Source organism: Pristiophorus japonicus, chromosome 2 (genome assembly GCF_044704955.1).
Source record: "Pristiophorus japonicus isolate sPriJap1 chromosome 2, sPriJap1.hap1, whole genome shotgun sequence".
In the NCBI taxonomy this organism is placed as follows: Eukaryota; Metazoa; Chordata; class Chondrichthyes; family Pristiophoridae; genus Pristiophorus; species Pristiophorus japonicus.
In genome coordinates this window covers 113,735,820-113,749,619 of record NC_091978.1, presented here as the reverse complement: position 1 = coordinate 113,749,619, position 13,800 = coordinate 113,735,820, and the positions used below count along the sequence as shown (strand labels likewise).

Here is a 13,800-nt window from a genome sequence, read left to right as displayed (position 1 = left end):
GAATGACACTGTGAAATAAGTCTTCATTTCACATAATGAGGATGCAGAGGTAGAAGAAATTGTGTGATGACATATTTGAAGCTTAAAAGGAGCAAGAGGAAAGTATAGAGGAGCAATGACTATAGCAGTATTCGGGGCAGGCCGGGGAGCAGAAGTAGCAGCGTGGCGGCCTGACCCAGCAGTCTGAGCGGCCCCCGGCCTGCGAGCACCATCGGAGCAGGCCGGGGATCAGAAGGAGCAGCGTGGCGGCATACCATTCCAGGGAGCAGCACATGCTGGAGCAGGAGAGCAACGGCAGCGAAGAGGGACGTCACCAAGATCCAGGTCGGTGATAGGAGTGGCGAGGTCGGGACGAAGGAGTGGCGAGGTTGGGGCGAAGGAGCGGCAAGAGATTGTTAGAGGGACATGAGCGGGGCCCAGGAGAGGCGCGAGTTCGGGGCCGAGAAGAGGCGAGGGCCCAGGGATAGCATGGGCCAGCCCACACTGCGATATGTGTGCACACTAGGTCCGTTCAGCAGAGCTGGTCTCCAGTCATCTTGGTTAATCCTTGCTACTGGACCAAGACTTAGCTCCGTCAAGCCCGTGTGGTGGCTGGTGTGCAACGGCCACCACACGCTAAAAAAATCCACGCACAGGCACACCCTTCAAGATTTAATTCGGACCTCGAATTTTAGGTCCATCATTGAAACACCTGTGAACTTTTTGACGTGGAAGCAAGTCATCCTCGGCTCGAGGGACTGCCAATGAATGAATGAATGAATGAATGAATGAATGAATGAATGAATGAATGAATGAATGAATGAATGAATGAATGAATGGAGTAGTGGTAAAATATAGATAAGAAAGATTAACATAATAGAGTTTAACTTTTACCAGCACTGCTTATTTATACAGTGTATTTGCCAAATAACAAAAAAGTCATTAAATGCAAGGTTAGAGAGAACTGTCATGGGTCAGATTCCACATTCTAAATTATGAGAGCACTGTGCTGAGATAATACATTTTCCTATAAAGTTAAAAAACTTTTCAATTGCTTTACGTTAAGAATACTAGTGATAAACCGGTTACATTGGGCTCAGTTCTGCCCAAGCCGTTTTTGGTGTTTTGCCAGAGTTACGCCCGTTTTTCTAGGCTAGAACTACTCCAAAAATAAATGTTCCAAGTTTCCCCGCTGTATTTTTCAAAACTGGTATCGCGCAGCCTGTCCAGTAGCCTTAGGGGGGTGGAGCCTACTGTCTGCGCCGAAAAAATGATGCTGCCCCTTCTGCGCATGCGCGGGGAAAGAAAGGAAGTTTTTGGCATGATTCCTATGGGCGCGCATGTGCAGTACAGCTCCTGGTCTGCAATCGGCCATTTTTAAAGAGCCAGTTGTGTGTGTGAGAACTGTAATTATCATTCGAAAAATCGGAGCAGCAATACAAGATGCAACGCGGTGCCAGGACCAAGAATTTCTTACTAGATGATGTGGAGGCACTAGTTGTTGTGATTGAGGACATAGAAACATAGAAACATAGAAAATAGGTGCAGGAGCAGGCCATTCAGCCCTTCTAGCCTGCACCGCCATTCAATATGATCATGGCTGAACATGAAACTTCAGTACCCCCTTCCTGTTTTCTCGCCATAACCCTTGATCCCCCGAGTAGTAAGGACTTCATCTAACTCCCTTTTGAATATATTTAGTGAATTGGCCTCAACTACTTTCTGTGGTAGAGAATTCCACAGGTTCACCACTCTCTGGGTGAAGAAGTTTCTCCTCATCTCGGTCCTAAATGGCTTACCCCTTATCCTCAGACTGTGACCCCTGGTTCTGGACTTCCCCAACATTGGGAACATTCTTCCTGCATCTAACCTGTCTAAACCCGTCAGAATTTTAAACGTTTCTATGAGGTCCCCTCTCATTCTTCTGAACTCCAGTGAATACAAGCCCAGTTGATCCAGTCTTTCTTGATAGGTCAGTCCCGCCATCCCGGGAATCAGTCTGGTGAATCTTCGCTGCACTCTCTCAATAGCAAGAATGTCCTTCCTCAAGTTAGGAGACCAAAACTGTACACAATACTCCAGGTGTGGCCTCACCAAGGCCCTGTACAACAGGAGCTGGACACCAGCAGAGGTCACATAAAAGTTCTACCCAAAGAAAATAAGAAATGCTGGAACCAACTTGAAGATTTACTGGAATTGCAATTGTAAATGTGACCATCTGTATATGTCCAACCCAGCAGAAAAACATCCTCTCCAAAAAGTTATATTTTCATCTTTGCAGAGGAAAGTGGCACACTACAAACGAGAAAGAACTCGAACAGAAGGGGGCCCGGCAAATTTGCACCACTGACACCCTTGGAAGAGAGGGTCGCCGCTTTGATGGGTCCCGCCTGGAGAAAAACAACCACCACTGCACAAGCTCGAGGAAGAGGGTAAGTCCTGCAAATTCCACAATCTGGCTTTGATAAAGGTTAAACACTGCGCGGGCTAGCCATGCTTCGGTTCATGGGGATGTCTCAGTCAGCAACGCTTCGGTTGATGCAGTATGCTATCATTCATCGTGATCCTTCAAATGAGCCTGCTGCCTGCGCTGTGTGAGCCTACTCACGCCACCCTGCCCCCTCCTCTGCTGCTAACCATTTGTCTGTTCTGTTATATTTTGCAGAACTTGAGGCCAACCCTGACGAGGCTGAAGCCGATGCAGAAGATGATTCAGACGCGGACGAGCCTGAAGAGGAGAACATCTTCCAATATCTCCTTCCAGACCAAGAGCATGGGGGTGAGAAGGAATGGGAGGGGATGGATGAAGCTCCCACTGTTTTACTGACTTTGGAGGAGGTGTAGGTGCCGCCTATTGAGGTGCTAGCCCTTTCCCTGACTAGTGTTTTGAGCGTTGGTGGAACATTCCCACCATCTGAGGCTGGGGATTCCAGTGGGGTGCAGCGAGACACACCCAGGCCCCACTGTCCGAGGCCGCGGGTCCCAGTGGTGGGGTGCAGCAAGGCACACCCAGGACCCCACCGTCCGAGGCTGCGCGTCCCACTGGGATGCCGCGAGCTACACCCAGGGCAAGGGGAAGGAGAGCTTGGCAGCGCTCTCCTGAGGTGCAGGATCTAACAGATGTGGTTCACATGAGAGCATTGACCTTACGCGATCATTCCTGGACACCATCAGTGCGTGGGTGATGAGGTATCAGGACTGTCGGGCGAAGTAACAACGCTCTCACGAGAAATGGAAACACTGTCCGGGAACATGAGGTAGAGAATATCTCAGTCAGCTGAAACCATGTCGGCGCACGAGGGAGGGAATGTCGCAGGTAGCTGAGGCGCTGTCAGTGAACATGTGGGAGGGAATGTCGCAGATAGTTCAAACACTGTTGGTGAACACAAGGGAGAGAATGTTGCAGGTAGTTGAGACACTGTCAGGGCACGAGGGAGGGAATTTTGGAGTTAGCTGCTGCAATAAGGGAACACGCCCAGACCCCATGCCCACTGACACAATCAACTGCCACTCCAATACCCAGACCAGCCTCTGAAGAGCGCCAAGCCCCCCGCACCCCCATCAACAAGTGCGCATTACCCGAGATGTTAGAAAGAATAAGCTTGGTACCAACCCAAGAAACACTGCACCACCACCTGTGGACAGGGATGGTGGAGTCACCAAGAACAAGCGCGGCGGGCGGTCTTAGAATAAGGTGCAGAAGAGATGGGTGCAGCCTTTCTTTGCTGCTGTTACTGTTGTAACTGTTCTCAAATTAAAAGTTAGTAAGTGATCTTAGAGTTTGTAAGTGATCTTAAGTGAAAACTTAACTTTATATATTCTTGTATCAAACGTTAAGTACAAACAAATAGTTGTTAAACTTTTGAATAAAATATATTTTAAAGTAGAACTGAATAATTTCCATTATTTGTTCCATTAACACAACACACCTTTACGGAACAGGTCCAAACAGTAAACATGGTCCATGTGAAATAGTTGCCGCTGAGCCTTCAGGCAGCAAAGCGTTCACGGATGAGCTGCTGATGCAAGGCTCGAGCAATCATAAAAGGGACATGACGGCCCACCCTCCTCCGCCATCATGCTCCGGGTTCAGGTAGTCGCATGGCTTCCTCGTCCTCCTCGTCATCTGCATCTTCCTCAGCCACTCTCACCTCAGGTGAGTCTTCTATTACCATTTGCTGCTGCGTCATGATGGCTAAGTTATGCAGCATGCAGCACACAACAGTGAACTGACCGACAATCTCATGGAAGTATAGCAAGTAGCCTCTGGAATGGTCCAGGCATCAGAAACGCTGTTTCAAGATGCCAATGGTCCTCTCTATTATGCTGCGTGTCACAATGTGCGACATGTTGTATTCCCGGTCAGCTTCCGTCCGGGTTACGTGTAGGGACATCATGAGCCAAGTGGCCAGGCCATACCCTTTGTCTCCCAGTAGCCAGCTCTGCCCTTCTGGCTGCTGCTGAAACGTGGCAGATATAACGCTCTCGTGTAGGATGAACACATCATGGTGCTCCCAGGGTACCTTGCATTAACTGACATGCGATGCATGTCGTCACACACGAGCTGCACATTAACGAGGTGAAAGCCTTTTCTGTTCCTGTACATCTCATAATCCTCCAAAAAGATGGTCACAGTGATGTGGGTACAATCAATGCAGCCCTGTACCTTGGAGAAGCCAGCAATCCTGGAGAAGCCCACAGCCCTGTCACACTTGCCTGGGCGGTCATGGGGAACTTTATGTAGTCATTCCTCCAGGCATATAATGCAGCAGTTACCTGCCGAATGCAGACATGTGTTGCATGTTGAGAAATGGCGCACACATCCCCAGTTGTAGCTTGGAAGGATCCGGATGCATAGAATGAAAGTGCAGCTGTACATTTGATGCGTGGTGCAGGCTTGTGATGCCTTCCGATCACCTTCCACAGCCCCCCACCGATCCCACCCCCCCAGTTTCTTTTGCAGCCAAGCCCATGTCCAGGCGTGGGGCCGATTCTGCTGGCCGCCGCTCCGACCCTCGAGCCCCGTTTTCAGATGTTCGTTGGTGGCATGTTAGTTGAAAGAATATGAAAACTTACAGAATTCCATCAAACTTCCATTTACTGCGTTATAAGATAAAACAAATTAATCTTTATTATATATATTTAAGTCTTCTTGATTCACTCCAAAATGTCGCTGAAAAACAATGGCGTTTTTCTGCGCTGATTTTTCAATGTGCACTGCTTTTTCTCAACTCACCAGAAGGTTTTTGGGAATGGTCAGATACGCCGACCTAGGAGGAATTTTTTTGGGGCTAGCTTCCATAATTGACAAAAACTGGGTTACACCCACTATGATGCAAAAACGAACCTAAAATAATTGTAACTAACTGAGTTACGCTGGCACAGATTCCTTGGGGAAACTTTAATTTCTTCGTTTACGTGCAAACAGCGCAAATCACTGGGGAAAATTGAGCCCATAGTCTACAAAAACAGAGTGTCTACCTATAGATAAGAATAAACACTCAAAATATTCTTAATGCCATGCTGGCATTAACAATTATTGAAAACTTAGAAATTGACGGATATTTATTCCCACATTTTTCAAGGCAATATTAATGAATTTTAGCAATTGTACTTAATACAAAAGGTTGAGCATAATTGTGATTCAAACCTTTAATCTGCATTATAATGCAACTGTTGAGGAATAAATTGCTATTCAACACTGATTACTTTGAGTGCTAAAGCATAAACTTATTTATAATTTTTTTCTCTACATACAAAGCCCCATTAGGCTCAGGGATGTGCTATAATACAACTTAAAGAAAAACGCTTTTATCTGTAGGTTTGCCTGGGTCATTAATTATTTAAAAAGATGGTACATAAATGTTCAGAGAATCTGTCAAAATATAGAACATAACGCTGTGCCTTCACCTGTTACTCAAAAATCCAATGCTCAATTATTTTTATTAAACCATTAGCTACACTTCCTAGCACCTGAGACATTGTACAGTATACTGAATATGCAAGTATCTAGCGTGAAATTATGCCCACTGAGTTAATACGAGTAGATGACAAGTGCAAGTCATCATATAAAAGCTTCCTGCAGTAGTGCATAACAAATAGTAGACAAAAATATTTAACTTTCAAACAGGGATATTTGTGCAGTATACTAGAGTAAGTTTCCTTTTTTTATGAAATGCTCCCCCAAAGTTGTCTTAGTTATCATAATGTTCGGTTTATTTTATCCAATATTACCAACTTATAAATTTGAGATCCAGGCTAGAGGTACTCAAGATGATGGTAAAAATATGCAGCAATACGTAATAAGCAGTTAATTGCAGCAGTTCCAATGGTATATGTAGCACCCAATCCTGAGCCAATTGTTCTTGATATGCATATTTAAATTATTTTTACAACTCTAAAAATACAAAGCTGGTACCAGTAAAAGTGACCATGAAGCATTTGGATTGTTGGAACAGTTAAGCAACAGAGGAGCTCACCACCTGTGTGCAAATATGCATGCATAGACCTCCACTCACCATTTTATTAGGAGGAGAGCAGGCAAGAGTGTCAGCTCTCTCCTAAAATTAAAACATAAGAGTGCAGATACACAGCATTTAATACAAGGCCGAAGTGATAAGAGACCATCTCCTGGAGGTAACTTCACACGACTTGGCTCTGGTACACTCAAAGAAACAGATCACCAGTTTGAATTATACCAATATGAAGGTGATAGTATAAAATCACATGCACTTGTACAGTTTGTGTCCCACTACATAAATGATTGGCAATATAACCAAATTTGAAACATCCACTCTACTTTAAATGTTACCTATTCAATTTATTTAAATTCCTCATGAATTGCTTGGAAATCCAGTTGATGCAACATTGATGTCAGGTCATAATGGCTACAACAAAGTTTTGAAAACTGCTCATTAGAGCAACAACTTGCATTTATCATCATCATCATGATGATATAGCGCATTTAACATAGTAAAACATCCCAATGCACTTCGAGAGTGTTATCCAACAACATTTGACACTGAATCACACAAGGATATATTAGGATAGGGGACGAAAAGCACAAGAGCAAAGAGCTTGATAAGTTTGCAGAATTACAGTACTGTGTGCAGTTTTGGATGCCCCATTATAGAAGAGGACATTAAAACCTAGAGAGTGTTTTTAATTCATTCATGGGATGTGGGAATCACTGGCAAGGCCAGCATTTATTGTCCCTAATTGCCCTTGAGGAGGTGGCAGTAAGCTGCCTTCTTGAACTGCTGCAGTCCTTGTGGTGAAGGTACTCCCACAGCGCTGTTAGGGAGGAAGTTCCAGGACTTTGACGGTGAAGGAACGGCGATATACTTCCAAGTCAGGATGGTGTTGGAACTGATGGTGTTCCCACGTGTCTGCTGCCCTTGTCCTTCTAGGTGGTAGAGGTCACGGGTTTGGGAGGTGCTGTTGAAGAAGCCTTGGCGAGTTGCTGCAGTGCATCTTGTAGATGGTACACACTGCAACCATAGTACGCCGGTGATGGAGGGAGTGAAAAGGTGGTGGATGGGGTGTTAATCAAGCAGGCTGCACTGTCCTGGATGGTGTTGAGTTTCTTGAGTGTTGTTGGAGCTACACTCATCCAGGCAAGTAGAGAGTATTCCATCACATTCCTGACTTGTGCCTTTAGATGGTGGAAAGACCTTGGGGAGTCGCAGAATACCCAGCCTCTGACCTGCTCGTGTTGCCACAATATTTATGTGGCTGGTCCAGTTAAGTTTCTGGTCAATGGTGACCCCCCCCAGCATGTTGATGGTGGGGAATTCAGTGATGATAAGGCCATTGACGTCAAGAGGCGGAGGTTAGACTCTCTCTTGTTGGAGATAGTGATTCACGCCACACAAGTGTCAGTCAATGTTACTTGCCACTTATCAGCCCAAGTCTGAATGTCGTCCAGGTCTTGCTGCATCCTGGCATGGACTGCTTCATTATCTGAGGAGTTGTAAATTGCATTGAACACTGTACAGTCATCAGCAAACATCCCAACTTCTGATCTTACGATGGAGGCAAGGTCATTGATGAAGCAGCTGAAGATGGTTGGGCCTTGGACGTTGCCCAGAGGAACTCCTGCAGCAATGTCCTAGGTCTGTGATGATTGGCCTCCAAACACCACAACCACCTTCCTTTATGCTAAGTATGACTCCAGCCAGTGGAGAGATTGCCCCCACCCAGATTCCCATTGACTCAGTTTTACTCAGACTCTTTGATGCCACACTCGGTCAAATTCTGCCTTGATGTCAAGGGCACTCGCTCTCACCTCACCTCTGGAATTCAGCTCTTTTTGAACCAAGGCTGTAATGAGGTCTGAAGCCGAGTGGTCCTGGTGGAACCCAAACTGGTTATCAGTGAGCAGGTTATTGGTGAGCAAGTGCCACTTGATAGCAGAGTCAATGACACGTTCCATCACTTTGCTGATGATTGAGAGTAGACTGATGGGGCGGTATTGGGATGGATTGGATTTGTCCTGTTTGTTGTGGACAGGACATATCTGGGCAGTTTTACACATTGTCAGATAGATGCCAGTGTTATAGCTGTACTGGAACAGCGCGGCTAGTTCTGGAACACAAGTCTTCAGCATGTCAGGATGTTGGCGGGGCCATAGCCTTTGCAGTATCCCGTGCGCTCAGTTGCTTCTTGATATCACATGGAGTGAATCGAATTGACTGAAGACTGGCTTCTGTGATGGTGGGTACCTCAAGATCATCCACTCTGCAGTTCTGGCTGAAGATGGTTGCAAACGCTTCAGCCTTGTCTTTTGCATTCACGTACTGGGCTCTGCCATTATTGATGATGGGGATATTCATGCCGCCTCCTTCTCCCCTTAGTTGTTTAATTGTCCACCATCATTCACGACTGGATGTGACCGGACTGCAGAGCTTTGATCTCATCCGTTGATTGTGGGATCGCTTATCTCTGTCTATAGCATGCATGTAGTCCTGTGTTGCAGCTTCCCCAGGTTGGCACCTCGTTTTAGGTACGTCTGGTGCTGCTCCTGGCATGCTCATCTGCACTCCTTATTGAAACAGTGTTGGTCCCCTGGCTTGATGTTAATGGTTGAGTGAGGGTTATGCCAGGCCATGAGGTTACAGATTGTGGTGGAATACAATTCTGCTGCTGCTGATGGCCCACAGTGCCTCATGGATGCCCAGTTTTGAGCTGCTAGATCTGTTCTGAATCTATCCCATTTAGCATGCTGGTAATGCCACATAGCACGATGGAGGATTTTCTGAGTGTGAAGACGGGACTTCATCTCCACAATGACTGTGATGGTCACTTCTACCAATGCTGCCATGGGCAGATGCATATGCGACAGGTAGATTGGGGAGGACGAGGTCAAGTAGGTTTATTCCCTCATGTTGGTTCTCTCACCACCTGCCGCAGGCCCAGTCTGGCAGTTATGTCCTTCAGGACTCGGCCAACTCGGTCACTAGTGGTGCTACTGAACCACTCTGTGATGGACATTGAAGTCCCCCACCCAGAGCACATTCTACGCCCTTGCTTCCCTCAGTGCTTCTTCCAAGTGGTGTTCAACATGGAGGGTACTGAATCATCAGCTGAGAACATAAGAAATAGGAGCAGGAGTAGGCCATACAGCCCCTCAAGTCTGCTTAGCCATTCAATAAGATCATGGCTGATCTGATCAAGGACTCAGCTCCACTTCCCCACCCGCTCCCCATAACCCCTTAAATCGTTTAAGAAACTGTCAATTTCTGTCTTAAATTTATTCAATGACCCAGCTTCCACTACTCTCTGAGGCAGCGAATTCCACAGATTTACAACCCTCAGAGAAGACATTTCTCAGCTCAGTTTTAAATGGGCGGCCCCTTATTCTAAGATCATGCCCTCTAGTTCTAGTCTCCCCCATCAGTGGAAACATCCTCTCTGCATCCACTTTGTCAAGCCCCCTCATAATCTTATACATTTCGATAAGATCACCTCTCATTCTTCTGAACTCCAATGAGTAGAGGCCCAACCTACTCAACCTTTCCTCACAAGTCAACACCCTCATCCCCGGAATCAACTTAGTGAACCTGGGAGGGCGGTAGGTGCTAATCAGCAGGAGGTTACCTTGCCCATGCTTGACCTGAAGCCATGAGACTTCATGAGGTCCGGAGTCAGTGTCGAGGACTCATAGGGCCACTCCCTCCCAATTGTATACAACTCTGCTGCCACCTCGGGTGGGTTGGTCCTGCCGGTGGGACAGGACATACCCAGGGATGATGATGGGAGAGATTCACCAGCATAATACTAGGGAACATAAACCATAGTTACTAGGGGAGATTTGAGATATTGGGACTATTTCTCCTGAAATTCTGTATTCAGTTTGTTAAATTTGGGCAAATGAGAACTGAATAATCACAAAGCGAACGTGATGATTTGCAGTCATTGACAATGTGTATTTAAATGTTTGGTGGTAAAGTGTGCCAAGAAATTTTCATTAATTGCCACATAACAGTGCACGTACTGGTTTGATACAGGTATCACCTTTAGATCAGCAGCACTAATTCATATTGTCTTTGTCACACCATTCAGGCAAATTGGAACTCTGTGCATGCGCACCCAAATGCATGTGCAGAGCTCATTACAAGGAACAGCCTGGATTACATAGAAAATTGGCATTCCTTGGGTTGTTTATTAAGCTACCCAAGGAATACCAATAATACATTACAAATTGTAAATACAAGAAACATTACAAGAGATACTTCAGAAGGCATTAAACAAGGTTCAACTACGGATCAAAAATGCTAAAGCTGTATCAATGGTAATCACAAAGAAAAGGCATCTTAAAAACTAACCTTACAATGAATAATATGGAAACTGAGTAAGTAGATAAAATTGTTTGATTAGGCAGTCCATCATCAAGTGATCAAAGCAACAAAGGAATTAAATGGAAGATGGCAACTACAAAAGAGGTGTTTAACAACATGAAGCAGCTTCTGAGCAATCATAAAATCAAGGTGATAAGTGCAATGTTAGAAGTCTCACATGTAGTAGGGGTCATAGCAAACGATTTTGGGATGTTATGTAATACTATCAACTTTTCTAGACCATAAGAGGCAGGAAAATAATAAATGATGTGGTGGAATGGACAATTATCAAGGATTTTGATCAATTGTCAGTAAGTTTAACAAGTACAACAAAAGACTGAAAGGAGGGGGTTACATGTGGGGTTGTTAGAAAATGAATACTCTACGGGAAAGTAGTGAAAGCAGGATCTATAACAAGTTTTAAAGAGGAAGTTGATATAAGGCACAGGACTAATAGCTCTTCAAGATGATTTCCTTCTGTGCTATCAAATTCTATGATTCTAGACTGATCCAATCCGCCTGTGCGGAGAACAGTAATTATGAAGTGCACCAGTTCCCAACCTCCAAAGCAGAGAAGTCGCAAAGCAGATCTACACAAAATAGTACTAACAAAGGGAGAAATCACAAATTATAGATTGTTTTTTCTAAAAAGGTACTTAGTAAGAGCAGGAGTAGAAATTACAACAACCTCACTATCACCGAAAGTGCAGCACTTTGTCAGTCTGATCCAAGTCCTCTAAAGGTTCAATTGTTATTTGCCATCTCATCCAGAATTCTTCTGCCACTCACCCAATGGTAATCAATCTCTCTTCGATAGACTGCCGCTGGGATGTCATATTGTGAGACCCACTTACAACCCTTATACGGCAAGTACACCTATGCTATGCAGGCATACTTTTTGCTGGCTGTATGGTGATCAGAATTTTCAGGATTTCCAAGCAGCCTGGCATCCCACCAATCCTGAGGCCAAGTGTGTACAGTAAAGTTTAATTTAAATGACTTATTAAAGGAAATTCTACAGCCTCTGCCAGCATATAATTTGCATACATGACCGCAATTTTTGGAAATTAAAAGCCGGGAGACTCTACCCTCACTCTACTTTTGTTTTGACAGAAAATTATTTTGGGTGGATTGATGTGAAAAATGGTAATTCATCTCCTAACATGAGGTCCTCATCTGACATCCAATCAAATAAAATGTCCTCAAGACGGTGTCTCAACACTACAAGTTTGGTATACCGCCATATTTCAAAAGTATTAAGGTGGTCTGCTGAATCGCCTGATAAATTTTTGAAACAAATTGCAAGGTTACTAATGTTAGGTGGAAAAAAAAATCTTCATAGAGCACCTTATACCTTTATTTGACCATCCATTCACCACAATACTTCTGCAGCCATTGATTTCACAACTATTCCCTCATCTGCACCGCTGCTGCCCTTGTCCCCAAGAAAAATCCTTACTCTCTCCCATCCCAATCATTCCCATCTTCACTTCCTCAAGTCCAAGGGATTCAGAATTGGGTGATCTGATGCACAATTTGTTTAGGCATCCAACACCAGATCTGGCTGGACCACATCAAGCACTACTGGGCCTCACTCTCCTTTTCAAAAATCACCCACTACTCCAGGACAAACCTAGAGAACAAATATTACTTCATGATTAACTGTCTCCTTTTACCACTCTCCCCTACCCACTCCAAGTGCCAGCCAGTGGTTCAGTGGGTAGCATACTTGCCTCGGAGTCAGAAGGTTGTGGGTTTACCCCAGGGACTTGAGCACATAAATCTAGGCTGACACTCCAGTGCAGTACCAAGGGAGTGCTGCACTATCGGAGGTACCGTCTTTCAGGTGAGACGTTAAACCATTCTGAGGTGGATGTAAAAGATCCCATGACACTATTTTGAAGCGCAGGGCAGTTATTCCCAGTATCTTGGCCAATATTTACCCCTCAATCAACATAACAAAAACAGATTATCTGTTCTTTATTACATTGCTGTTTGCTGCCACATTTCTCACATTACAACAGTGACTACATTCCAAAAGTATCTAATTGGCTGTGAAGGGCTTTGAGACGTCTGGTGGTCGCTATAAATCCAAGTCTTTCTTTTCTTTTTCATCCCACTGAGAATGAAATGTTCGATGGGTCAGGTTTTCTACATAATTTTAGTGTATAGGTGCTGTATTTTCATTAACCAAACTAATATACTGTAAAGTGCATTGTTATTAATCTCCCCAGAGTCCAGGGGTCTTCCCATCGGCAGGTACCACGCATGCGTCACCTGCATGCCCAGGGAGGCGGGACTCGCAAAGTCAACATTCGCCCAACCATTACAACTAGAAACGGCAGCTTTGCTCCACTAAACTCGTGAACAACTGCAACACGGAATGTATTTTTTAAACTAAAAATTCACAGCGACTTCTGCAGACGGGATCCTCTCTCTCTCTCTCTCAGGCCCGAGGTCAATGTCCTCACCAGAAAACTATGCATCGGACTTGGTTTTAAATGCCACGAGCCCTGCGAGTGGGAATTGATTTGTGTGCGGCGGCCTTTACCTGCTCGGATGCGGCAAACACCGGGGGAGAGCTTGCAGGAGACGAATGTGACTGAGACGCGCTAACATTGAGGCCGCCATCTTCCACCCGACTCCACGGCGAGCGCCGAGGTTCTGCGCGTCCTCCCACCAGCGCGACCGCATCTCGAAATAAACTTTCTGCGGATTTCGTTGCTGTTCTGTTCAAATGCGATGAAAAATATTTGACAATAGATTAAATTTGTTTAGCACAAAATGTAACTTATTGAAAGAAATACATCACATTGGTCTGCTTTTCATTTGAAAACGTGAAAGTCTAAATCCACTAAACCATTTTGATAATACTTTGCTATTTTGAAAGAACGACTTGCATTTCTTCTGCAGTCTCTTGGAGTCGAGGATAACTTGCTTCCACATTAATATGAGTTCTCAGGTGACTGATGAGACCAATGCG

The 13,800-nt window shown here is 45.0% G+C and overlaps 1 protein-coding gene across 1 annotated transcript in view; it reads right to left on the bottom strand.

Moving 5' to 3' along the window:
- Positions 1–13,481, bottom strand: part of ndufs4 (NADH:ubiquinone oxidoreductase subunit S4) — a 175,447-nt gene extending 161,966 nt beyond the window's left edge. The window contains exon 1 of the mRNA XM_070868709.1: positions 13,369–13,481. Within this exon, the coding sequence (XP_070724810.1) occupies positions 13,369–13,448 (80 nt within the window). The 5' untranslated portion in view covers positions 13,449–13,481. The remainder of the gene's footprint in view (positions 1–13,368) is intronic.
- Between the last annotated feature and the right edge of the window lie 319 nt (positions 13,482–13,800).